The sequence below is a fragment of the Odontesthes bonariensis genome, chromosome 5 (assembly GCF_027942865.1).
Source record: "Odontesthes bonariensis isolate fOdoBon6 chromosome 5, fOdoBon6.hap1, whole genome shotgun sequence".
In the NCBI taxonomy this organism is placed as follows: Eukaryota; Metazoa; Chordata; class Actinopteri; order Atheriniformes; family Atherinopsidae; genus Odontesthes; species Odontesthes bonariensis.
In genome coordinates this window covers 20,050,140-20,076,550 of record NC_134510.1, presented here as the reverse complement: position 1 = coordinate 20,076,550, position 26,411 = coordinate 20,050,140, and the positions used below count along the sequence as shown (strand labels likewise).

At 44.5% G+C, this 26,411-nt stretch overlaps 1 protein-coding gene across 13 annotated transcripts; it reads left to right on the top strand.

Annotated features, from left to right (window-relative positions):
• The first annotated feature begins 1,465 nt into the window (after positions 1-1,465).
• Positions 1,466-26,411, top strand: phactr4b (phosphatase and actin regulator 4b). 13 transcript variants are annotated; one of them, XM_075465204.1, is made up of 17 exons: positions 1,466-1,621; positions 2,813-2,878; positions 6,556-6,674; positions 7,068-7,112; positions 15,052-15,222; positions 15,470-15,550; positions 16,294-16,800; positions 18,769-19,104; positions 20,090-20,221; positions 21,251-21,782; positions 22,586-22,878; positions 23,012-23,210; positions 23,334-23,389; positions 23,615-23,676; positions 23,781-23,918; positions 24,086-24,162; positions 24,824-26,411. In XM_075465204.1, the coding sequence occupies exons 4-17, from the start codon at positions 7,100-7,102 to the stop codon at positions 24,837-24,839; spliced, it is 2,613 nt and encodes an 870-aa protein (XP_075321319.1). In that variant the 5' UTR covers positions 1,466-1,621; positions 2,813-2,878; positions 6,556-6,674; positions 7,068-7,099; the 3' UTR covers positions 24,840-26,411. The 13 variants fall into 13 exon arrangements, with proteins under 13 accessions (XP_075321319.1, XP_075321321.1, XP_075321318.1 ...); XM_075465203.1 differs by lacking the exon at positions 1,466-1,621 and adding an exon at positions 2,265-2,525; XM_075465202.1 differs by lacking the exon at positions 1,466-1,621 and adding an exon at positions 2,265-2,525 and having other exon boundaries at positions 2,789-2,878.

Genomic DNA, 26,411 nt, shown 5'->3' with positions numbered 1-26,411 from the left:
GATAAAGACCTTGACGTTACTGAGAATCTGCAGCTGTTGAAAGTTCCGGTGAGGATAAGTTCTGAATCCTCACACCCTGTGGTAAGGCTCAACAACCAGATGCCCCCTCAGGGCAGATTGCTGACAATCGATAGATACAATTTCAGTTATCTCAAAGGTCGCTGAACAGTAATGAAGATAAGTGAAAGCCAAGAAAAGATGTTGATACCAAAGAGATAAAAAGTGAAAATTTAATTGGAAAAAAAGGAGAAACGTCTGTCCAGCTGCAGCGGAGAAGCTGCCACAGGAGGGTGCACTGGTTCACAGCGCAGCTCTGAAGCACAAACAGGGGAAAGGGACACTTTACCTGGGACCTCATCAGCAAAGCTAACATCTGGATAGGCATAGTTTTTTCCACACGTTTTGTAAATATGTTCAAACTAAGTCACAGTTGGCAAACATATGAAGATGAGCAGCATTTGATCAAAATCTTTTTTTGCAGGTGGACAGTTTCTGCAGGGAAAACAATCAACAGATAAAAGAAAAGAACAGATTCCACCAATCATCGGCTAAGTCAGATGAATACCTGAAACTGAGAAGAAGCCGGTTTCTGTAATAAGAGAAATAATCCAAAGTAGATCTCTAAATAAGCCTCAATAACGAGGCAACACAAACACCACTGAAGCTTTTGGCATGTCCAATTATCTGTGGATCAGAACATCTTCAGTTTACATGACACATGACCTGCAAGCAGGTGTCTCATTTCACTTGTGGTTTGAGTTTCATCCATTTAAAAAAAAAAAAACGTTTTTTTACAAAAAGTAAAAGGATTGGAAACTGACAATTACATATACACACACACAATCTCACATGAATAATTTTCAAACTGTAGAGCGAAAACCTGCCGGATAAAAAGAGATGAGAACATAAATGATTTCACACTTGCAGTTTGTGGTCTGAAAAAATTTAACAGTGCTTCACTTTCATATCATTGATAGTTAATTTACACTTAAGATAAACTGGTTGTGTGTTGAGATTAAATGAGGAAGTGGAATTATTGATAAGATGATATTCTCAGAGTGCAGTCATAAAAGACGTCACATTCCTATATCGACTTTGAGTGATAGATATCAACTGTACTTTTTGTTACATTATCACAGCTTATAAAGCGGCATTGGCCAACTAAAGGTGTGAGCACGATAAAGTTGCATGTAGGGGTCTAAATGTTTAATTCGTAACGTACAGGGGAGAAAGAGTTTATAGGTTATTTATTCTTTCCCCACACACTGAGAAGCTGGACAACATAACGGCATGCTGCTCCTTCACCCCCTCCCCAGATCAATGCACTGCAGTGCCTGGTGGGTACTGCAGTCTTCACAACACAAAGTGGGGTCGTGTTTGGGGCTCCGGCTCCCACTGAGAACTACCACTACCGAGATGCCCGGCTCGGGATGGTTTCCGGTAAGTGCGTAAAAATGTTTGGACCGGGTGCTGGAAGAAGGGGGAAAGTGTGAAGCGAGGAAATGACTGGGCGGCTATTTTTGTACCGGTTGTAACTGATTTCAAAGGAGGAGGCGGCGGAGGAGGGGAGTGAGTCAGGAGGGATGAACGAGCGCTGGCCCTGGAGGAGCAAATGAGCTGGGTGAGGTTTGTTTTTGGTTTGAAGAGTTCTCCGCAGACAATAACCTGCAAGTTGCGCTGCAACTTGGCCGAAACGAAACAAGCCGATGTCGGGAGTGAAATGCGCGTTTGCAGTGGGATGCCGCGCAGAAATGAGTTGGTCTGCTGCAGACCACCGGGTGCCAAAGACAGAGCCATTGTTTCCCCGCTCGCGTCCCCGCTGGAATCGGTTCCGCCGTTTCACCACCTGAAACTCCATTTTCACTGATGCGCTGCTCAGGCGTCCATGCTCAACAAAGGATGCGTGTGATCAGCAGGATGTAGATGCTGTGTGTGGCATCATCATCATCATCATCTTGTCATGTTAGAATTTCTTTAGGCCTCTGAAAATGCCTCTCCTGTAGAGTCTCCCTGTACTGACTGAAAAAAAATGTTTAAAAAATTCGTTTCGCTCTAATTTCAGTTGCCTTTTGAACTTATAAAGTAAGCGCCCTCAGACGTGGTTACAGTTATATTGCTGCGTACATCGGGGGTTGTGTTCGTGCTTTTGTAAACAGCCCACGTTTGAAATATTTGGAAGAACTATAGCCTAAGTTTCTATGTAGCTTATCTGTCTGTATGACGGGTTCATTTGGTGTTTTGTACAAAACGTCGCGGAGTGCTTTCGCTGACAGTCCTTTTGTTTTGAAGTGTTTGACCGGAAACGTCGGGACTCGTTTTGGTGGGCTTCACTCTGGTCTCGAGCTCGCTCAGCAGCATCTTCAGTCCACCGGCGCGAGATCCGCTCGCGGACGGGGAGCGCGAGGAAGGATCGGTGCTGGAAGCCTGGAAGCAAACGCGGCTCCGTGTCCCTCTCCTCGTTCCTCCGGGAGTTACAGCGGTTCAATTTGTCGCTTTCCCCGCGGTAGACCGTGCCAGCCTCCAAGGTAATGTGTGCTTTGCCTCAGGAAGTAAAAAACGGTCAAACATTTGTGTAAGCTCGGGGATACAATTAAAAAATCTGCGCTCCCTTCCCTTCTGATTAGGAGATCGTTAGGGCAAAGATGGAAGACGAGATGCACTTGGTCCATCATCTTTACATCGAAAGCTGCGCTTCTGTGACTCTTAATATTGTAGTGTAATCGAGAATTTGCAGTCTGGAAAGGCTGTGTCGATATTAATTTCTCGCAGTCTGCTGTGAACCCAGCAGAGCTTTTTCTTTTTTCCCTTCAAGGACAAGATATAGCTGTGAGGACCATACAGTACATTGTTCATGTTACAAACCCGAGTGCACGAGCAGGTGAGCACACTTCTAAGAAAACCTAGAAATAGTGTGTAGGTGTGCGTTGATAATTGCGTTTTTATTGTGTGCCTCTCTGTTACTGAATTAATTCCAGTGTGAAACTGATAGACGTATATCACATACATATCACATATTTATCACATATGACATGAGACCTCTTGGGGCCATGCTACTGGTCTGGTCAGGTGCCTCCTCTCCTGTGCACCAGGCAGCATTTCCTCTGGTTTCATCTGACTGTAGCTTAATAGCTCCTGAACTTAATTTGCTCTTCCAAGAAAAGAAAGAAAGAAAAAAAAATGCTGCTTTGCGTTGCTGCTCATCCCACTTCCCATTGGAAGTCCTCTCTTTAATGGGCCATTAAGAGGCAACCATGATGGTTAAGCTGTCACCTGGGCCTGATTGATTCAGTTAGACCACAGATGAGGCCGACCTGTGCTTGAGATTCCTTCGTTGCACTCTGCTAAATGTCTCCGATCCACCCCCACCCTCCTTAGCCAGCAGCCACAGGCCGAGATGGACAGCCTGGCTTCAGGCCCAAAGAACGTAAAGTCACACACGTGTACCATGTTAACGTTGGCTGCGCGTGATCGGTTGACCTCAGCTTGGCGTTATATGGTGACGAGTTACATTCTGCTCCCCTGCAGTGCAGTCAACACACAAGTTGGAGGGACACTGAGGAGGAAAAGTTTAGCAAAGGCGAGGAGCATTTTGGGCTCCTTGTAAAAGTGGGCCACTGGTCCCTGTGGTGAGTGGTGCTTTTCTGGGGCAGGCTCAGTGGTGACGCTCACCCAGCCCGGATTTGGAACAGACGCCCTCGTCCATCCGTTTCAGAGCTCGCACACATTCTGCAGATAAGGACTGCAGCTCTGACCTAGTGGACTCTTTATATGGTCCACAAACGTATCACTGATGCCTGTCGTTGGCTGGGCCTGTAAGTATGCTTCGGCTCAGTCCTCCTGTCACAGTTACTAACGGGTATTTAATTGGTTATGTACCTTCTTCTTTTTTTTTTTTATTGTTTGTGAGAAGGTCTCATGTCAGGAAGTTGACATAGGTCATCAAGTGTGGAGTTAATGAGCATCTTCCACTGATTTGGCAGCTTTTTTGCGCCCAAAACCCGAGCCCCGGAGTGAGAAGCAATCTGCTATTTAAAGATGGCATAACCCAGCCAGCTGCTGCCATTTCCGCTCCCTTCGTAATTGAATCAGAGCTAGTAGAACGCGCCAGGGAGGGTGTGTGCTCTCCGCAGAAGATTACACAGTCAGGACCTCTCAGCGGTCTGAAACGGCTACTTTACCTGAGTCGGTGCCTCCTGCTCCTCATCAGGGCATTTGTGGAAGCTTGGAAGAGGAGAAAATCCCGGCTTGTGTCATCCACGTGAAGGATGGTGATGTAAGTTTTCAAACAAGGTGCTTCATCCCGGTTTTATAGAGTTGTCGTCGAGCGTAGCGCAAATGGTGATTTACGAGGCGAGGTTGGCTCATTTCTCTGCTCTGTCGGAATAATTAGGCTCTAATTGGGAGTTGGTGTCATGGACCGGTTGTGTGCGTCACGTCCACTTCGATCTGTGTGCCCCGACCCTAAAGACAAACTTGCGGTGGCTTTCGGAGTCCTCTGAGAATGTGCCGGTTATGATGGAGAAGACTCAGTGACAGAGGTCCCGGTCAGTTTGGGCAGCGTCACGACTTTCATATTGATCTGCTCCTCATAACAGAGGGCAGGGATAGGGTTAACGACTCAAAAGGGAACTAGGACATCAACATCCTTTTTTCATGGGCACATTCTGTTACTGGCTGTGAGCGTGACAGAGAAAAGCAAGTAAAGCCGAGTAATGTTTAATCATAGAATCTCTCTGCTTGCTTCTTTAAAGTCTTTTCTGTTTGTATGTGTATGATACGAGTCTGAATTGTCAGAAAAGTCTACAAAAAAAGCCTTTTTGTAGTTCTACCCCCTCACTGCCTTTACTCTCAGGCTGCAGAGATATTTTCTCTTTCTGTGGAACATTCACAACTCTGCTCGATTATTTTGAGTCATACAGCCAAAGCCGTGGCGGGCACTGGACGGGAGTGTAAAAACAAAACAAAAAAAATCCATCTCGATCCATGAATGCATCTGCCTCGTCCCAACAGTGTCAAGGCACTTCTCCATTTTGTTCGTACAGCTATGACAGCTACAATACTTTGTATCACAGCACTTTGTCATTTCAGGCAATCGCACATGCCTGTTTGATGTCTCAGTATCGCCAGCCTAACTTCTTCTTTTGATAGGGAAGTTCACCTTTGATCTTGCCGTTATATTGCCTCGAAAGAGGAATAGAGAGGGATGCCGAAACATCCAGAATAAATGTCTATAGATGGGGACAGTTTTAGAGTTTGCCAGTTTGGTTTTTCTTCTGCGGGATAACAGGCGCTCCTGATGGAGATGGAGCTTCACTTCATGGTCAGACATTGATCAGTGATTAGATTAAGAGTCTCGTCAAAGAGCCACCGGGCCGGACTCAGTCGAAGAAGTCATTTGTCCTATCTTGGTATGTGAAATAACATTATCCCACAAGGCAGTGAGGCTGCAGTTTGGTTAGACCAGTAACTCACTCAAATGTAAGAAGATATGGAGCAACACTGGACTCACCAGCAGGATGTGTAGCAGTGAAATTCAGCGGTAATGTTGGGAGAAACACTGAAGGAATTCACCCTCGGTAAGAGTTTTGGTCTGGGTGGACTCCAGAACATTTTCCAGAACATTTCAGCTATCTTCTTGCAAAGATTTTGAAAGGCTGTATCGATCCCATTCTGTCTAACCCCGCAACTCATTATTATTTTCATTTCAAGTTTATTGGTAGCGACGTGTTTAAAGTCAGCCAGCATTGACTGGGTTGCCAGAGCTGAACGAGACAACCACCATTTGGATTGAGATGCAGTACGCTGGAGCAGCTTGGATTAGGGTGGAGCCCGTGAGCAGGGAATATTTCTGATACCCCACGCTGATGTTACTTGTTTAGTATTTGCTTTGATCGACGGACAAATATTTTTTTTCCATTGTACATAAGTCACCCACTTCAGGTACATTTAAGAGTTTGTCTGAAGTTATGAAGCATCCAGTGTTTAATTACATGTGAATAGAGCAGGAACCAGAAGTCTGAGTTTATGTCCGGACACTGCTCTCCCTCCACTAATGTAACACACAAAGACCCCCGCTTTACGTTGCTGATTCTTGTTGTGTTTAATTTCTGGTTGACATCACCATGCGTTTAGATTGTTTTGAATAAGGAAAGCTGAATGGCAGAATGTAAAAAAAAATTCTAAAAATGTGCTTGGCTGAGGTCAATTTGAGCTGTTTGATGCACGTTAAGGGGAATGTAAACAACTTTGCGAATCGATCTGACCTGGCAAGGATGAAAGTGTCGTGGTTCACCAACAGTTTTCGGTCTGAGCTTGCAAACTGTGAACTGGATTTGAAATGTTAGTCATTCTTTTTTTGCTTAGATTATCCGCTGTCCAAACATTTTGGGAACAAGGTTGCGCCGCCTTTATTCTCAGGTCGAACATTGTGGTCAAACAGCGGTTTGACCAGGAACCAGTGATGCCTTGTAAACTTTTTCATTTTACCCCAACTGGGCTGTATTTTTGTGTTTATGACTAACTGTGATGTGATCTTTTTTGTTTTCCTCCTGTCAGTGGGGTGAAGATGGGTGGAGCTGTCATCATCAGCATGCAGGAGACTTGAGAAATACGACCTGCTGAGGACCTCAAACACCCCACCACCACCCACCCACCCACCCATGACTTTCTCTACTGTAAGTCTTTTTATTAGTTTATTCTTCTAAAGTAAATCGCAGGGTCAAACAACCCCATTTTGTCTCATCAAAAAGGAAAAAACGAAGTTTAGAACTCAGTTTTGTTTTTTGTTTTTTTTGTCTTTTCTAAAAGTGGTGCTGAAATATTTAAAGACTAGTTCTAATAAAGACATCTATACATAATAATTAGACTGTAATTTAACCAGAGGGAAGGGACTCAATACTGTTTTTGGTTGTGGGTGTGATTTGATTTTGATCAGTGGGTTTATTGAAGTTGAACGGTGCCGAATGCTTTGGATTTCTGATACCAGACATTTAAGGAGGAAGAAGATAACTACACGGTTTGGGCTCAAATCTTAAACTGGGAATGATACTCAATCTTGTGTTTTTCAGGAACCTGTGATTGGCGTGCCTCGAACTCTGTAATGGAAAATCGCGGTGAGTACCGAGTGACTCGTTGTGGTTTGTTAAGTGCAGTGGAGAAAGCCGTAGATCCTCTCATCTCGCTGTGCATCCACTGTGTTTATGGGGTTTGTCTAGTGTCTCCACATTTTATGAGCCACTCGGGACTAGAGCCATACATCCTCTCGACATGGCTGAGAATCAGCTTCCCCTCCCAAAGATTGGTTTCTCAGGGCTTTCCCTGGTTTGCATATTTCTCCGCGTGAGAGTCAGATTCTGTTAATCAGCATTGTGCCAAATTCACATTTATGTTTTTTTTTCCAAGTTTTATCTTTCAGAATATGAGAGTGAGTTGATTTTATCCCCCTGTGTTTACTGCTTTCATACACTCATGTGGAAACACTGACCCTTCCCCATCTGATAACCATAGCAACTGTGCGGGGAAAAGGAAGTTGATATTGTGCGCTGGCGGTTGTTGATTCACAATTGAAAACCTGTTCCCCCTTTTATAAACACTAACCTTCCCAAAAGGTTCAACATCTATAGATGAGCTCAACAATCTCTGGAGCGTTTCAAAATGAAAGTCTTTCCCACAAAATGTTAATTTTGTGTAGAGGAACTAGTTTGACACCGTGCCTTCCATCATTTTCTGTCATCTGCCCTCTTCCCATCCTGTGATTCATGTAACTATTCCCAAGTACACTGCATAATATGGATTGGAATTAAGATGACCAACAAGTGTTTATTTCAGCGTAAGATGCGTCATTCTCTCTCTCCTAGAGACACGACTTAACCCATAGCTGCCTTCGTTTTACTGTTGGGAAAAGCCAAATCGATTCTGTTGTCATGTGTAATGAGGTAAATCTTTAAAAAAAAGTTATTACAGTTGATCATTTTCAGCCCTTTTTGAATATTTTTTTATGATAACAATTATTACTCCTCTACCTTTAAAATGGCAGCATTTTCACAACAAGCTTCTCTGCCATCAGAAGCACAGTTTCTCACATCCTGGTCACTTTGCCAGATTCTGTTTGGATGATATTTTTGCCTGACCTTTCAGATTTTGAGGCTGGCCATCTCTGGTTTTGGACAAATCTACACTTGTTGGGAGACTTCTATTTGACACTCACTAATTAGTTGTCATCAACTCCAGTCGAGACATTTTAGAAGACAGTTGTTAATATCGTAACATGTAACTGCGATGAAATATTTAATTGCCTCAGTTGACTTTATGCCTCAGTTATTCTGTGAGCCTGGTATTAACTGGTATAATTCATTCAACTCTTACTAAAAGTAATGGAAGTAAGTGTTTTTAATAAAATGCTTTATATAAAAATGTGCGTATATGTCTGTTTGGCACTGCTGTGCAACGAGGTGATATCACTGAAAGGAGTGAGTGAACTCGTAACGACGTTGTTTCAGCTTCTCTGTTTAACTCTTAAGCTGTTTTTGATGTTTTTCGTAACATTTTGATGGGTCTTACACACGCATGTAGGGACTGCCATGAAGTGTCTTATTTTGACGCTTTGATCACATGTGTGCAAAGACCTGGATATGAAGCATGCCTTGTGCAAGAATAATGTGACGTTACTCTCTTAGGAGTTGGGGTGGAGTCCGTTCTTCTTTACAAAAATCGGGTGGGGCCTTAAAGAGGCTACCAGTCGAACTGATTACAACCTGATGATGATGATCAGTGCCTAATTGATCTGCACATCCTCAAACTGTGTAAAAATCCATTGCTGTGTCATACAATGAGCAGGTAATGAGCCCTGTGTTGATTCACCAGCAGCAATTTTTGTTCAAATTTGCACCAAGTTAGATGGCCTTGTTCTTTTTACTGTCACTCAAAATCTAGGTGATCCTGGTCAGGACTTTGGTGCTTGTACAAATAGAATCCAATTGAGAAAGAATTACAGAATATTCCTCTTTATGTATAAGATAGGTTATTTACCTAACTGTCTTTAAAATATAAAACTCTACCTAATAAATAAATAAAAAATCTACAGCATAAATTGAACTCAAATAGTTTATAACTTTACTGAAACATCTGTCCTCAGCTGAGACTGATGCGCCTTCATTGTGCATCAGTGTCATGTTTGAAAGTACAGAGGGGGTCAAAGTTGATTGCCTCTGAACCGGCAAGGGAAATGGCAACAGAGGCTAAACGGACTTTGTGTGTAAGAGCAAACCGACATTGCAAAACTCCCCCCACTAACCTGCAGCGCTGTCGCCCCTCGGCTGATTCTGCGATTGTGGCTTGATGTTTGTAAGCACACGCTGATGTGGGGCTGATCCGCTTTCTGGCTGACGTGTGAATTACCAAAGAGGAACAGCAGTGGGTTACATCTTTTACATTTTTTTTTACCGATAAGCCGTAGCTGATTTGTGAAAATGGCATCCCACTTTGAAGCCCCTCTAAAATCTGATTTATTCTTTTGATGTATCTTTTTTTGTTGTTGTTGTTAGGGTCTTTTGTTGCCTTTACTCATTTGATTGCTGTAATGGTGCTTTTTTAATGTAAAGAAGACCAGGGGCAGATATTTTACACCAGAACAAGTCTTAAATATTTAATGTAAGAAGTTAGAGATTAACAGAGGTGAAACCTGGATTGTAGCAACTGAAGCTCATATTAATTCATCTCATGAATGTCATTTTACATTTAATGCACAAATGTGGTTCCGTGATTTCAGATTATTTGCTTTACTTTTCAAGGATGTTGATTGTTTTTGTAACATTTGCAAAGATTTTTCCCTTCTTGGGTTTCGATGGGGTCCACAGATTGTTAGCACTCTTCCCTCGTTCTCGCTGTTTTTCAAACATGACATCCCTGCAGAACATGATGGATTTCAAAAACAGGGAGCGGCACTACCAGCCGGAAACGCACCCAGCGTGCTAAGTTCCAATTTACAATATTTTGAGCTTCAAATTTCAAGCCAATTTCTAGCTTTCCCTTCTCCAAATAATGCCCATTCTTTGATTATAAAGACTTTCACAAGGAGAGGGACACCATCTGAGTTGTGTTATACATAGACGCAAGGACCTATGAGCTATCTTTTTAGGGCTAAGCTTCACTTTTGGTTTTGGCTCAGTTTATTTTGGGAGTTGGAATCTGCTGCTCTAGTGCGACACTCAGTGGTTTTCTAAGACCACGCACTTAACCTTCTCAGCAAAGAGCACAGAGCTTTAGAGCGCTGTCCTTTCTGGCATGTTTCACACTCACCCCATGTAGCACATATTGGTAAATATTTGTACATATGTCCGTACCTGACTCAGTCTGCCCGCCTGCTGAAGTCGCCTGTCCCAGTCTGCTATCCAGGTCAGGCCAACAGGTTCTGGGCTCATGTGGATTGGCTCAGTTCTCTTTGGAAGCCTGCCCGGTGTGGAGGCTGTATGTGGGGCACGGGGAGAGAAAAGGAACGCTGCCGAACACACTCGCTCTCCATCTTTAGAAGCAGCTCGAGGTGCAGCCAAACGCTCTGAAAACTCTGATCTATCCAGGCATAATGACACAGCTCGGTGCACTGGACTCCTCTGAGGCACAGTTGGACAAGGTTTTCTGAAGACACTCAAACCTCAAAACAAATTAGAGCGCTAATTCAAGGGGTCCGTTCGCACTCGTTTCTTTATTCTAGTTTAGAAAGCGGTGTCTTTTTCTTGCTTCTTTTGCTTCTCTATATTCAAGCCCCCTTAACAGGAAGGCTCTTCTGAGCAAGTGTGTTTCAAAGTCATGCTAATGCCTCCAGGTCTGTTGAAATAGCGATAAGAGATTTGGAGATGTGTATGAAAAAGGTGTCCAGAGACGTAAGGAGTGTTGAGCAGCATGACAAACACCCTCCCATAGTTCTGAGTAATTGCAGAAACAAAAGCTATTGGAAAGATATTGGGTATACTCATACTGCTGGGATTTGTGTGTCCTGCTAAAACCAATGGGACACAGTAAGTCATCGTCTCCCCTCAATGAGGGCATTGACTGAAATTCCTGCGTTTCTGCCTCCTCCATCAGTCACACCCAGACAAATTGAGGGTTTTTGCATGTCAGGTCAGATGCATTTCTAATTTAGGAATGCTCATACAGTTGCTATCTTCGCCACACTCTGTCATCTCTGCTCCAGGAAGGCACACATACAGACTCTTTTACACTCTGCCTGTTTTATGGACAGAGATCGTGGTCTGAGTGTGGCAGTTTCAAGTTGATTATTTCTCTGCATTTCTTTCTTTTTCTTTCTTTTTTTTCTTTCTTTTTTTTGATTCACTACATTCTTTACATTACACATGTATTACTGGATCCGCACCGCAGCACACATCAAATTGAAAACATAACTCGTCTTTCTCCCAGGAATGGTAGGCATCCTTCAGTGAATGCTGACCGGTGCTGTGAGCCAAGGAGGGAGTGTCACTGAGTGAGGGGGAGAAAGGAGTCCAGCTCCTGGAGCGAGAGAGGGATGGTCTTAAGGAGATTGTGAGAGGGAGGGACGGCGGGGTCTTTCTCTCTTTCACGAGAGAAAGACGGAAAAGAAGAAAAGATCTGAGAACTCTGGGAGCTTTTTTTTAAAGGAGGGCAGCAGGAACAGCAACTGCGCTGTTCAGTGAGGTGCACATATTTCTGGGTGCAGGACAGGTAGGGGCCCCTCAGGGGCTGGATCATGGGACAGAGCCTTCGTGTAGCGATCCCAGCTGAGGACCCACAACAGCACAACAATGGCGGTGAGTTTCTGGACTCACTTAAGCAGACCTGGTGTGCTTAACATATTTGGGCTTTTCCTTCATGCCCAACATGCACAGCTTAAAACTATCCAAATATTTGACAGCGTTTCAAGACCTAAAGCATCTACGAGAGAGGAGAGCTGGAGATTGTGCAATCAACTTTGCACAGTCTGCTCTCTTTCTCCTCCCCTCCTTCACTTTCACGACCACAAGGAATGTTAAATCACTTGGATCACGTGGATGAATCTTAACTTTGTTTTTTACACACTCATGCCTGTCCTGTGAAATTGTTTTCTCAGTTAAATTAGATCAGCATTGTTGTTTTGCATAATTTTGAATCCCAGAGGTTATTAAAGGTTATATTTGGGTTCACCAAAGAAGCGAGTAATGAATTAGTAGAGCAGAGAAGTATATTACGAAATGAAACACCGTACTCTAATGGTATTTGTTTGACTCGCTGTTACTGCTAAATGATGAATGATTTAGGGGGGGGACACGGGCCAAGAAACAGTCACAGCGATTATAACCACTGTGCTCAATTAAGTAGATTAAATTTAATAATCTGCCCTGGCAAGCTCGAGGGTTCTAATGAGGTTAGAGGTATTTCCCAACTGTTGGAGAGCTGTTCAAGTGGAGGCTGGTATCTTAGTCCTCTTATACACCAAGTTGGTGGGGGGGAGGCAAAAAAGACACTTGATTCATTGCAAAGACTACGTCCAACTTCCAGTCGGGACGTGCTTCACAGGCCTGAAAAGACAACAGAGGCAGATGTTCCCAGGTGCTCGAGATGATTCCGATCGTCAGCTAGGTGTACAAGAGCTCATATGTAAGTGATGATGATGCCTTTGCTTGCAGACTTTCTAAAGTCAGGGGTCCAAAAGCTCACTTGAGCAAGGCTCGTGTGACTGAATGAGTCATGAGGTTAGAGGGTTAGAGAGAGTTGTAGGTGTGGCTTCAGGAGGACATGGCTATGTCAGAGGGAACACTCGTACAATGACACACCTCCTAGTTTCCTGACTGGTATGCCTTATCCCAGCAGAGCTTCTGATCACAGAGTGGAATTCTGTTTTTGGCCTTGTTATGAATGAGGAAAAGCTTCATATCATGGTTTGCTAGTTTAACCGGTGTCGCCGCACCTTTTAGTCCCGTGTTTCTGTGATCCTCACGGTGGACTGTGTTATTGAGTATGAGGGGAAGAGGCTGTCTTTGTTTTAGGGAGGAAGTTGCACTCCACCCTGATTGTGTGACTGCGTTTCCAGTTCCCCCCCCCCCCCCCCATATAACGTCTGTACTTTTTCTCCCTTTGTAGCTCTTTTTTTTTGTGCTCCCATTCCCAAACACACAGCTGTAGTGCCACCACACACCAGACCTCTTCTCACTAGCGAAGAGACAATGACATGCCTGAATGTTTTTCTCTGTAACTGTCAGGAATAATTTTGAGTGGATCGACAGCTTCTTGAAAGTGATGATTTAACATCCTGTACTTTTTTTTTTTTCATGAGGCCGGATTGACACATTTCATGATCAGGCTTCTTTTGCTAACATTCAAGTATTCTAAGGATAGGATCAGGCATCCCTCTCAAATGGATGCCTGCTGCATGGGCTGACTCGTCTGATCGTCATCTCCGCATTGCTGTGTGTGTGTGTGTGTCTCCAGGCCTGGCACCGCCAGCTCTTACTCTGCTTCACTGGCTCAGCTGAGCCACTGTATCGTTTCTGACAGAGCAATCTGCTGTGTTTGAGAACCTCAGTTCTAGATCACAGAGAAGCTGCCTTAAGCAATGCTTAATCTGGATGTTATTCAGGTCTGAATCCTCAGATTTCCACCTCGCTAAAATAAGCTGGATTTTCATGGTGCGGACTTGTCTCCTCGAACCCGGATCTTCTTGGAAGTTTCTCTCTTTCGAACTCGGTCATCTGGATTTCCTTCCTCTGTGATTTGACCCCCTGGGATAAAAGCAGGAAAGTTGAAGTTTGCTGAATGCTCCCTGCTTCCCCATGGCATGCTGTTTCAGGTCCCGCCACTATGGAAGCTGGACTCTTAACAACCCTCTTCCAGGTAGATTAGTATCTGTTTGTTGAAGGACTTGTCATAAAATGAGTTTTTGAACTGGCATTTGGGAATGAATAAGGAGAATTCTGGTTGTACAGTCAGTCAGGCCTCTAAACTAAACACCGTGTAAGCGTTCAGTTAAAATTTTACCCCGCCAGCAGTGTGGAGTAGCGGTTAAAGAGTCCTTCAGCTATAAAAATGGGCTCGAATCCTGTGTCAGCAGCCATGCTTAAATGTCCCCTCGCAAGACACCGAAACCCTGCCAGCCCCAGGGGTCCTGGCTAACCCCGACTTGCTGTGTGGGAGTGAAAACGAGGAGTCATTTTCTAAGAAAAATAATCTCATCGTTATTGTGCTCCTGTGTTTTTTATTGGCCTGCTAAGTAAACTTCATCAGTATTGTGTGAGAGCATATTGTTGTGGGAATCAGACTGCAAGGCACTGCTGACGCCAAGACATCCTGTGTGTGCCTGAGTCTGGATGTTTTAAATCAGACGCTGTTCTCGTTCCAGTGGCAAATATTATGTCTGCTGAATACAGCAGCTGCAGCCTGTACAGAGAGCTAATGTTCGAAACTCTCTCCAAGCTCAGCACTCTGTCAATCGGCCTGTCAATCAAGCGTCCCAGGATATTTAGCCGTTGCTGCAGAATGCCATTTAATGGAGTACTTCAAGCCTCAGTGGCATCTCGTAATGATCAGCGTTCGTTAAAAAGGCCTCACTTCCTGGCTGTTAGCCGTGTATATGTATCCTGACTGACAGCCTTTTTCTGCTACTTCCAACTGCATCCTACTGTGCCCCTCTTCTCAACAGAGACGGCTGAAAGGCTGATAAGGCACTAGTCTCCATCCAGCTAAGGAATGTGAGCACTTGACACTGAGAAACCCTGGCTAAATGCCAGCGTCAGACCTCTGCTGTTAACTGTGGCTGTGTGGAGGAGTCCGTGAGCTCTCAGCATCACCCTACCAAAGCACACTCAGTCCGTGAGAACAAGCAGCTAAAGATAATACCAGTCTTAATGTACCAGGCAGCTTTTACAAAGCTAGCAGAGCTCAGTTGGTATAGAAACCTGCTGAGAATGTGACGCCTGCTAATGGAGCTATGCTCTTCTGTTCCAGGTCCCGGTGTCGTGTTTTTAAGTTGCAAATAATCTAATGAAAGAACGAATCTAATGCCGTAAAACTGTTGGACTGATGGCAAATTACTGTTCTTGCTTTTAGATGATGAAACTGAGCAGCACCACAGCACAATGGTGGGAGAGGGGGGCAGCACGGGGGACAGCACCCCTCCCCCGAAGCGAAAAGGCAAGTTTTCTACCCTTGGCAAGATCTTCAAACCCTGGAAGTGGAGGAAGAAGAAAAGCAGCGAGAGGTTCAAGGAAACTTCCGAAGGTTTGTGTTGTACACTCATTGTGTTTGTAGTGTGAGCGGGAACCTCCCCTCCTTTATCAGCTATATTCATTCTTTTTTCAGAATTCCTCACTGTCTTTGTTTCTGCCCAAAACGTTACCATCCACTTTAGCGCTTCTAATATTTTCAGGGCCTGTAAGTGAAAACATCTCCGTGAAGTCACTGCGTTTTTATTTCGTCGCAGAGATGACAAACAACTAAGCGCAAGTTCTGTTTTTGTTGACGCCAGAGTTGGAGAGAAAGATGTCGACCAGGCGCACGCGGCAGGAGCTCATAGAGCAGGGCGTGCTGAAGGAGGTCCCAGACAGCGGTAAGAGTTCTGTGATCCATCTGATGTCTTTGCACAGCAGTGCCTGTTTCTGACAGCAGCGGCCCTGAGGCGGTCACACCCACATACAGACTCTACAGTTAGGTCATCAGCGCGCAATGGCAGCGACAACATCCAGCAGGTGTCTGAGACATGTTAAAAGAAGGCACATTTACTTGCTGTTTTTCATAGTAATGCAATATCTCTTTAAAATAACACGGCACTCTCCAGGGCTGAGGAAAAGTAGAACGAATCATGCCCAGCAGCGAAATGGCTTCGGGAGGGGTGTGTACAGGCTTTCTGCTGGCTCCGCTGTTGCGGAAGCCCATTTATTAAACGTACAGCTGCTCCTTCATCACGCTAACGCACCTCACTTGTCTGTGGAGCTACAGCTGATGGCATCTTCCTTTTTCTTCCAATTGTAGTCCTTAAAATAATAATAAAAAATAATACAATTTTAAATGCAAACCATTTAGAAGATGAAATTATGACATTTGAGAAGCTGGAAAGAGCAAATGTTTGGTAATTTAATGAATCGATGGCCTAATGATCACTTATTTTGTATTTCAAGACACCATCAGTACATAATAACATTTTGAATAATTTAGCAGTTTAGAATCAGGGTGCGTACTAGATCTTACCTCCCTTATTTTCTCTAGATTGCTGGATCAGTTCCTTTCGTTTATGAGTTGTGTTTTAACCTATAACTTGTTTTTATTTAAATTTTTTTTGGGTGACACTTTCAGACGGAGATGCACAGAATGTGAAACAGTCCTACGTGAAGAATGGCCACACTCTTCCGCTCGGAGGAGGAGGAGGAGGAGTCATCAGCAGTGGAAGGAGCCCCTGCAACCACGGCACACTCCCCTCAGAGTCAGACTTTAGGATGAACCCTGCGTGGCTCACCCAGTCAGATGACCGCAAGGGGCGCTCTCCCTCGGACCTGGACCGCCGTGGAGCTTTGGGCTCCAGGGGCACAGGGCTGCACGAAGACGGGCGGAGAAGCGGAGGGATGGGGGGACGTGCACATGGGGAGGGTGAGTGGAAATCTAACCTGGCCTGGCAGGGCCAGTTCCACGGCCAGATGGAGGAGGGCAGACGTGGTGGCAGACTCCACCCTGAGGACGGAGCGAGGAGGCCCGGGCTGCAGAAGGCCCCATCAGAAGACGGCAGGAGGAGTCGGCCTGCAGAAGCGGACTGGAAGCCCACGCTTCCTCGACACGCTTCCGCAGAGGAGGGAAGAGCCCGCAGAGGTGAGGCTCTGCGAGAAAGTCAAAGATAAATAGCACATCTTCAGTGTTGACCTCGTACATGTTTGAGGACTGCAGGTGATTTTTCAGTCTGTGTGTATTTTTCTCCCTCATTCTTCTATATCTCATTCCCAGATATAGACAGGCTCCTGTCGGCTCCCAGGAGTCCTGCTCCAGCTACGCTTCTTATTCAGGAGCATGAGGGAATAGCTCGTCCTCTCTTCTCGTCTTCTAATTAATGTGTCACGATCACTACACCCATTTATTGCCCCTCAAAGCTCACACTGTCAGCTCGGTGATAATTGTTTAGAGCCTCAACTAATAGATTGCTCTGAAAAATATAGATTGAAAAATAATTGTGCCGCTTAAAACTTCACTTTGTGCAGTTATAACTCACTCATCATCTGACACCTGCACTTATTTTTTAACTTAAGTCTGTACTTGACTGTGTGTCAGTGAGACGAGAAGTACTCTGAACGACTCGGATAGTAGTTGTAAAGCATCATCATGAAATGACAAATGAACGGCCATTAGAACTGAGAAATCTTTGTGCTGCCAAATTCCATCTCACCTTGTTTTTTCCTCTCTCAGATGCTGCTTTCTCTCCCACTCTCTTTCTACTTATATCACGTCTCCTGCTTTCTGTCCTCCTTTTCTTTCTCTCTCACCTCTCTGTGCTCCATTCTCACTTCCTGCTTTCCTCTGGATTATTTCCTCATTTGCCGCATGACGTCACTGTGATAAAGGTCCATCTGTAAATAAACATCCCTGAACTTCAGAGCTGGAGTTCCGAGGAATGGCGTGGGAGCAGCAGGAGCACGGGGGCCGCTCAGGGGTGCGGGATGGGGATGGGGTGGGGGGGTTTGGTGGTAATTGCAGCCGCCTACTCTGTTTATCCTCACAGCTGATCCCTAGATAATGCAATTCTCAAACAAGTGAGCGCTTCGAGTGGTGGAACAGCAGAGGATGGCTCTGCTCAGAGCTGAGCTGTAACATTTATAGCAGTGCAGAGAGGTGTTTTACAAGGTAGCATGAATGAATATCTTCTTGATTGTAGATGAAAGTGCATCTGTTCCTGCCTCTGTCTGTCGCGTTAGTGCACTTTTTTTTTTTTATATATATATTTTTTGGGGCTTTTTATGCCTTTAATGGATAGGACAGTTGGAGAGAGACAGGAAGCAGGGGGCAGAGAGAGGGGGAAGACATGCAGCAAAGGGCCGTCCGGTGCGGGACTCGAACCGGGGCCAGCTGCAGCGAGGACTATAGCCTCTGTACATGGGGCGGCTGCTTAACCCACTACGCCCCCGACCACCCCGTTAGTGCACTTTTAGTTGGTGATTAATCGTTGTAAATATTGTCGCAACTAGCAAAAAAAGCCTTTTGCCTTTGTGAATAGGAAAAGTTGAATGGAAACGGTAATAATGGAACGAAACTTTCATTAAAACGTGAAAAGAGTTGCACACTGTATTACCTACTTAGAAAGAAGACTTGATGCGCAGTATGAGGAATGAAGACAACTTTTGCCTGGCAAAGTTGTTTCTGAATGAACCGGCACTCAGTAAATTCAGATCCCAGATATGAATGAACCAAATATTCACAGAGATTAAAACAACTTTCTCTGCTTTTCTCTTGTGGATGTTCACCGCAGTTGTTTTTAATTTTTTTTTTTTTAACCTCCTCAGGGTTTGCTTCCTCAACTTAATTACAACCACTCACAACATAGTCTTTACCGCCACCTGCTGGAGAAACTACACAATCCCGTCAATGGAAAAGTGTCCGATTCACGTTTCTTTTTTTGTGGCTTTTAAAAATATCACTTCAGATAGTTTACATTCAGTAGTGAATGGAAACCTGACCGCAGCCTTGTATAATAAAGCAAACTTTTTTAAAACCACAGGAATGTTCCCAAAGTACAAAGTGCAACTTTGTATTTAACTTTGATCACATATTCTTGTGATACTTTGTTTTCAGAGTCAGACAGCCATTTTGCCCCCGACTCAGAGGCCCTGCAGGACACGCTGCGTGAGCCTCTGCCACCTAAACATTCGGTCATGCCTCCAAAGTGGCTCATGAGCTCCACCCCTGAACCTGGCAACGAGGGTCCGTCTCGGACGCCATCCAACCACCCCACGAGCCAGTACTCCTCTCCATCGGCTTTGACGTCAAAACCGGTTCGGTCCGTGTCTTCTGCGGGTGCCAGCACTCAGCAAAGTACAGCTACCGCCCTGACCTCCACCTCTCAGACAACCAAGCAGCCCCCTCTGCCTCCACCCAAACCTGTGAACAGGAACAATGCCGCCATGCTGGGTAAGTCCTGCTGAATAGATGATACAGGGGAGACACTTCTTCCCCCGCAGCCTACACCAGCAGCCATAAACGTGCACTATGAAGACTCAAATGTCTGCTCACTTTGAACACACTTACAGCAAAATCTCTTTGTAGTGTTCCCACAGGAAATGTGCACATTTACATGTCGGTGCTCAATTGATGGAAAAGACGTCTTGGACACGAGACACTGCACACACGCACACACACACATTCAGACATCCTGGTAATGATGTTACATGAACAGCTTGAGCAGCTTCTCCCCAGCTAGTTACTTATTATGCCGGAACTACTTTAGCAGCAACATTTCCAGCAGGTTATTGTTGTGGCTGTGGGTCGCTGCTTCAGAAGCGGTTCTTGTTGTTTACCGTGCATCAGTCTCATCGGGGATCTTGTTTATATTCCCACCTGGGGAAAGCTGTCTACTTTGATTTTTTTGTTTTATCTTAACAGCACATCTGGTGATTTGGTTCCCTTCATAAATGTGTGCACCTCTGGTCCTTGATGCTCTTGTTGACAGTTTACTGAGGCTGTCAGTGAAGTCAAAGCAACCAACCATCTGTGTTCTAAAGGCCTGGTTGTTGTTTTTTATTTTTATTTATTAAAGATAAAGCAAGAAAATTAGACAACCTTTTTTTTTGTTTTGATGGCTCAGATTTGTGGAGCTGTGGAGGTGCTGGTACGCTTGTCATATTTAAACAGAGCAAGCGGAATGCTTTCACATTTCCTTTTGCATTCAAGCATCCGATTTATAAAAAATAAAGATGCAAACAATCTTCTTTTTTTAACTCTTATCAAGAAAATAAATAAGGGAATGTATGTTGTTTTGATAGGGTAGAACTAAAATAACCACTTGGTTTAGTGCACTCTATCTTTATGATTATCTAATGAACAGTTTCTACAGTAGATTGATGTAGCTGCATTCATTAAACACTCCAGCTGAAGGCCTCCGTCTCCTCCCTGTTAGTCTCCGCCCTGCAGGGGGGAGAAAACGCTCAGCTTCCACTCTACTGGTCCTGCTGGAAGAGAGAATGCGACTATGACGTCTACCTCTCCCTGCCTGTCTACCTGTGCCGGCGGGCCGGAGGCCTGCGCTCAGGTAAAAGGATGCTCCTGGTATCTCTTTGACCAGGGTGCCAGTGTCTGGAATGCCTCCTTCAGAGTCTGCGTTATCGTGTCGCGTCCTTTCCAGCTGCCACCATGTTTCTCCCACGCTGCCTTTAACATATTGACTGGCCTCAAATGCTTTTCTGGATGTGTAATATAAGGAGCCGCATGCGTATAATGAGCGGGCTTTGTGTGCTTGAGAGAGAACCTCTGTGTGAGTGCAGTTGACTGTTTTCAAAGCTGTACATGAGAATGAGGGAGAGCCTTCAGCAAGTTCCAGCTGTGGACTGCAATGCATCTCTTTTTAATAGCACTAATCCAGTCAGCTTCTGCTCCGGATGGGTGGACATGAATGAATGGGGGGTGGGCGCAAAAGCATTCTAAGATAAGAGCTTGAATTAATGTTGAAAGGACGACATACTCCATCACTGTATAGTAAACTGCATGTTGTAACTCTGTCAGAACCTTCTCTTACTGTGCCTTCGCAGCACGGCTATGCTTTTAGCATCAGTGTTGCTTTACAGCCGTTCTGCAGGGTTTTAAGGACTATATAGCATATATAGAAATGTGCATGCAGTTAAGCAGAAAATGTGCATTTGACTTCTTTGTGTAGGAGCTTTTGCGCCACATGAGGCTAATTATGCGTGCTTTGATGACAAGTTTACAATCTGGCTGTGAAGAGCATGTAGGCTGTACGCATCTTCTTTGTCTCTGTGACTCGGGGCACATGCTGCACACTGCTCTATCAGGGAGGGCAGTGTGTGCATTTATGCCTCAGTCATGTGATCCAACCTACTGTATGTGTGCAGTAATGCTCAGTCAGACATGTGATCCTATTATTTGTTCATGTGTATTCAGTCATACATGTATGACTGATGTTTGTGCTCTCATGTCTCAGTGGCAAACCGCACCGGGAAAAAAAACCCACTTGCTATTCGCTCGCTCACTTGTAAAAGCTACAGCTTTCCTGCTTTGTTGGAAATATTGGGATTCATTTTTTTTTTTTTTCTCCCATTTTCAGGGGACTTCACCCAAGCCCCAGGAGGTGCCAGTCTTGTTCCAGCCAAGCCCTCCCCTCCGATGCCTCCGAAGAGGACCACCCCAGTCACCAAACGCAACACAGAGGACTCTTCTTCTTCGAGCCATCCCATCAACCCCTCCGCTGTCTCTATGGAGGAGCACAGCAGCCTCCCTGTTGGCTTCCAGCTTCCCCCTCCTCCTCCTTCTCCACCTCTGCCAACTCACAGACCACCCTCTCCACCCCGTCAGCACATACACACCCACCACCTTCACCATCAGCACTCCTACCCCCACCCACTGCCCCAACCAATACCGATGTTGTTCGACCCGCCGAGCCCGACGAATGACTCTCCACAGCGCCCAGCCCCTGTCCCCCTGCACATCATGATCCAGCGAGCCCTGTCCAGTCCCGGCCCAGCTCAGCCGCATCCAGACGGGGTACAGCGGGCGCACACTCTGCTTTTCGAGACCCCACCGGAGTACCAAGGAGATCGGGGTCGGCCTCTGCCGGTCAGCATCCAACCGCTGAAACTGTGAGTTTCCTGCTTTATTTAAAAACCTTGTAAAACAAGCCACTATATCGAGATTGAATCACATATCAGTGTGAGCAAAAGCGTGTTGCACGACAAAGGGGAAAGCTGTGTAAATATTTGGTCTTTTTGGTCTGCAGGGATCCAGCTTCACATGTGTCCATGAATAGCTTCTGAGATTTATAAAGTTTGCCTGACCTGAGTAACGCTGGAGAAAATCTTACCATTAAAGTCAGTTACAGCTACGGTTCTCTACAAAAGTCTTGAGCCGCTCCACATTTCTTTATATTTTGCTTCCAAGGAGCCAGTCTTCTACAGCTGTCTTGAGCAATAGTTGGCTTTCTAAAGGTCTTTCAAAGGTTTTCTTTGGACTTTGGCTGCTTTTTCACACATTTTCAGTGCAGCCCTTGTCCATGAACATTTTCAGTGGAATGTGTGGCTTTTTTGTTTGTTTGTTAAGCCACTTACAACTGAACTATGAATCGCCCGACTCCAGGAATAAACGAGTGTTGTGGCTACTTGTGGCCTGTTGCAAGGACATGTAATTTCACATTTCTGTAGTTACATCTGCAGAAAATGAGATGATAATGAGAGTAAAGAGAACACTCTTGTGACAGATTATACAGCCTTTTGCACAATACTCTTAAAGGATGGGTGGTTATGTTTTGATACATTTTGTTTTTATCAAACTAGTTTAAAACTGTAAAAATTTTGTTTAAAAATGTTTTGTTTTTTTAAGGAGTTAGATAACAACAAATGCCTCTTCAGTATGTTTATGTGTCTGCTTATATTCCCCTTTCCGTTAGATCTGAAGATGACTACTCGGAGGAGGAAGATGACGAGGAAGAGGAGGAGTATGACGGGGAGATCCCCCAGCCCGAGCTGGAGCCCCGGAGTCGGCGGTGTCTGGTTGGTGACGCTGGCATCTGTGTCATCCCAGGGGGAAATAGCAGTGAGGAGGAGGAGGAGGAAGAAGATGATGATGATGAAGAGGAAGAGCGTGACATCCACGGGGAGGACAGTGACTCAGACGGTCCGGTGATTCATAAAGAGGAAGACTCGGATGAGGATGAGGATGAGGAGGATGAGCCCCCACTGAGTAAGCGCGGCCACTTTTGAATGGAAAAATAATTTCAAATATCCTGCAGTGTGTTTTCTTTGGCGCCGTGCTCTGGTGCTCCGTCTCATCCCGCTGCATCTTGTTTCTCTCTCTCGGCTTGACTTTCTTCCAGGTGCCCTGGCCAGCAGGGTCAAGAGGAAGGACACGCTGGCTCTGAAGCTGAGCTGCCGTCCCTGCGCCCCCGACAGGGACCGCTTCGCCCAGGACAGGAGCAGCAGAGACGATCACCCTCCAGGACAGACGGGCCTCACCTGGCAGAGCAGGGAGCAGTGGGAGGCCATTCGCACACAGATCGGCACCGCACTCTCACGGTAAAATCCGTTTGTCTTTTTCTCAGTTGATTGAACTGATAGTTGCTTGGATCTATGTCCTACTTGCTGCCTACCTGACATAGTGGTGAAACTGTAAAAACTGTGGGGGTTTTTTGCATTTAGGCGACTCAGCCAGAGACCCACTGCTGAAGAACTCGAACAAAGGAACATCCTTCAGCGTCAGTATTAACTCTTTCTTTCCATTTCATCTTTCGTTAAAAAAAGACCTTGTTTGGGGGAAAAAATAGCATTTTAAAAGGTTATTTGAAACAATAACACTTGATATCTAATTTTGGAAACTGCCTTTTTTTTTTTCTTTGCCTTTCCTGCCGTCAAACCGAGCTTTCATGTCGAAGTCTAATTTAAGCTCTGTCGCTCTTCCCTCGTCTTTGTTCTTTCTTCAGCCAAAAATCAGGCTGACAGACAAGCCGAGGTTCGAGAGATCAAGCGGCGGCTGACCAGAAAGGTGAAGCATCGACAACAAACACCCAAGTGTCATATTGTGGATTTGCCGGATTTTTCACTGAAAAAAAAAATAAATAAATAAATAAAACTCTGCGTTTGTTGTAGCTGAGTCAAAGACCCACGGTTGCAGAGCTACAGGCGAGAAAAATCTTGCGTTTCCACGAGTATGTGGAAGTCACAGATGCCCAAGACTATGACAGGAGGGCAGACAAGCCGTGGACCAAGCTGACTCCTGCCGACAAGGTATTCAGTCCAATTTGAGAGCTGTCGTTACTTTATGTAAAAAAAAAAGGCTTCCAACAAATACTCATGAAGTGGACTGTGTTTCACATCAGATTAGTTCTAGATGGGATGTTTGACATGTTTTCCTTTGAAGTTTCACTTTTAACTGTGAGTGTTGATCCATCTAGGCAGCCATCCGGAAGGAGCTCAATGATTATAAGAGCACTGAAATGGAGGTTCATGAAGAAAGCAGAATTTACACAAGGTATACATTTAATCCTTCTTTCAGCTCACAGTCACTTTGATCTATTTAGCTGTTTAAATCGTTTTCCTCATTCGACTTTCTCTCCCTTTTTGATTTGACAATGAGTTATTCCACCAAAGAGGCATTTCTCTCCATGTCCAGCTTAAATATATATATCTATCTATCCCAGCACTTACCCTGTACCTCCCTCTATGTCTGCACTCTATCTCTGCACTGTCACCTCTGACAGTCTGACTTGTTGTTTCCTTATATGTAGCTTATTGTTAGCTTCGATGTTAGCTGTAATGTTATATCTTCATATGTAAGTCGCTTTGGATAAAAGCATCTGCTAAATGCATAAACATAAACATATATCTATATATTTTTTCTTTAACTGTTTGAAGCCCATAACATTGGGTAAATTGTCTAAAAATGCAACAGATGTGCTCCTTAAACCTCTGTGAGACTCCAATTTGAAGTGTTGGACTATTAAACTTGTATATGGATGCATTAAACCTAATTGATATTTAATGACTTCTCTGTCATTGGGGGGAGGTAGTGAACCATAAACTGCGAGGAAGTTGTTAGTGAGATATAAGGAAAGAAATAACCGTGTGTTTTGAAGGCTATCAAAGGATAATGAATGTATTTTCATGTCTCATGAGTTATTTCTGTTTTTCAGGTTTCATCGGCCTTAACGTCCATGCTCTCGGGTAATGAAGCACTTAATGATCTCTGTGAAAAGAAGCTGCTCCGTACGCAGACAAGATCAGCTTTTTACGTTTCCTGAATGCTCTGAACTGTTTATCAGGGAACTGACGCAGAAGAAGAATGCTTGTCGCTTGCCCTCCATCGCCTTCACACTACATTGCTTTCGCTGAACTGAGGTGGTGGTGATGGGTGAGGACCAGATGCAGTATTTCTCCCGGACGACAGGGGGAACAACGTGCCAATGAAGTGGAGAGGTGGCAGAGGACCGACAGTGCGGGGCGTACTCTCACTCTGCTGCTGTGTGGTACCCCTCAGGGACTCGGATCTAGTTACAATCTTGAGCCTCATTATGTGTTGCCTTCTTTTTTTTTTTTTTCATCTTTACTGTAATATGGAAACGCTAACTCACCTTGTTAATGTAATAGCATAAAATAAAAATGGTGATAACGATGACCTAAAATACACAGTAATAATAGATAATAGAAGCAAACTGCTGCATCGAGAGTGGACTGGAGGGTGAAGACTGGGATACTCTGCTTTAGGACTGGACATCTCTGGGATAGTGTGTTTTATATTAACTCTGTACAGAATGCTATCATACCGTAGAATGAAACTGGGAAAGATCTAATGGCAAAAATATTCTGTAATGCACAAGATATTTTATATTGTAATTTTGATCACATGAGTAGTGACCGCTTTTATTTGGGCTTTTTTTGTTTTTGTTTGTTTTATTATCATTATTATTTTTAAAAACTTGGCTTTGCCTGCATTTGTGGTTGTGATGTGAGGTGGCCATTTAAGCGTCCGTCTACTTACAGAGATAAGATGCAGGTCAGGAGGTCGTTGGTGATTTTATGTGTGCCATGTCAACCGATGCCTGAAGGACTTTAGGATACCGTTTTTTCTGCAACCCACGGCATGAGCCAACGCGAAATCCAGTGCCATTGGATCTGGATGATCTCTCTTCATTTATACTTTTTTATGAGTTTTTGTACTTCCCTTTAAAGAACGAACATGCAATGCATTCTGTAGCCATTTTGAATAAGGTTGTGCTGATGGTGTGTATACTAAGAGATACATGTATGTTGCTGTGAGCGTAGATCAGGGATTTATCAAAAAAACACAGAAAATGTATAAACGGTCAACAGGGAGTCATTTTGGCTGAAGCCTTTTTGGAACTACAGAAGTGTTTTATCTTGTATTGTTGTCTGGCCAGTAGCTTACAGGGTTCTTTATGCTGTGTACAGGTTCATATAGGTTTAACTGATGCTTCTGTATATCTTGTCTTCCTTTCGTTTGAAAATGAAACTTTAATTATAAAGGTATTATAGGTTGCTATTTTTTTAAGTACAGAATATCAGTTTATGATTAAATGCTACAAGAATGGGACCATGAAAGTGTACGTTTTTTTTGTTTGTTTCTTGGTTTTTGTGTGTAAAACTAAGTTCATTTTTAATTGAATGTGGAAATCGTGTGAGCTGACAGTTTTCTTTTTAACTGTAAATAGTCACTTCTGGATCTAATTAAACATCCCGTAATTCCTTGAACCTCCTGTGAAA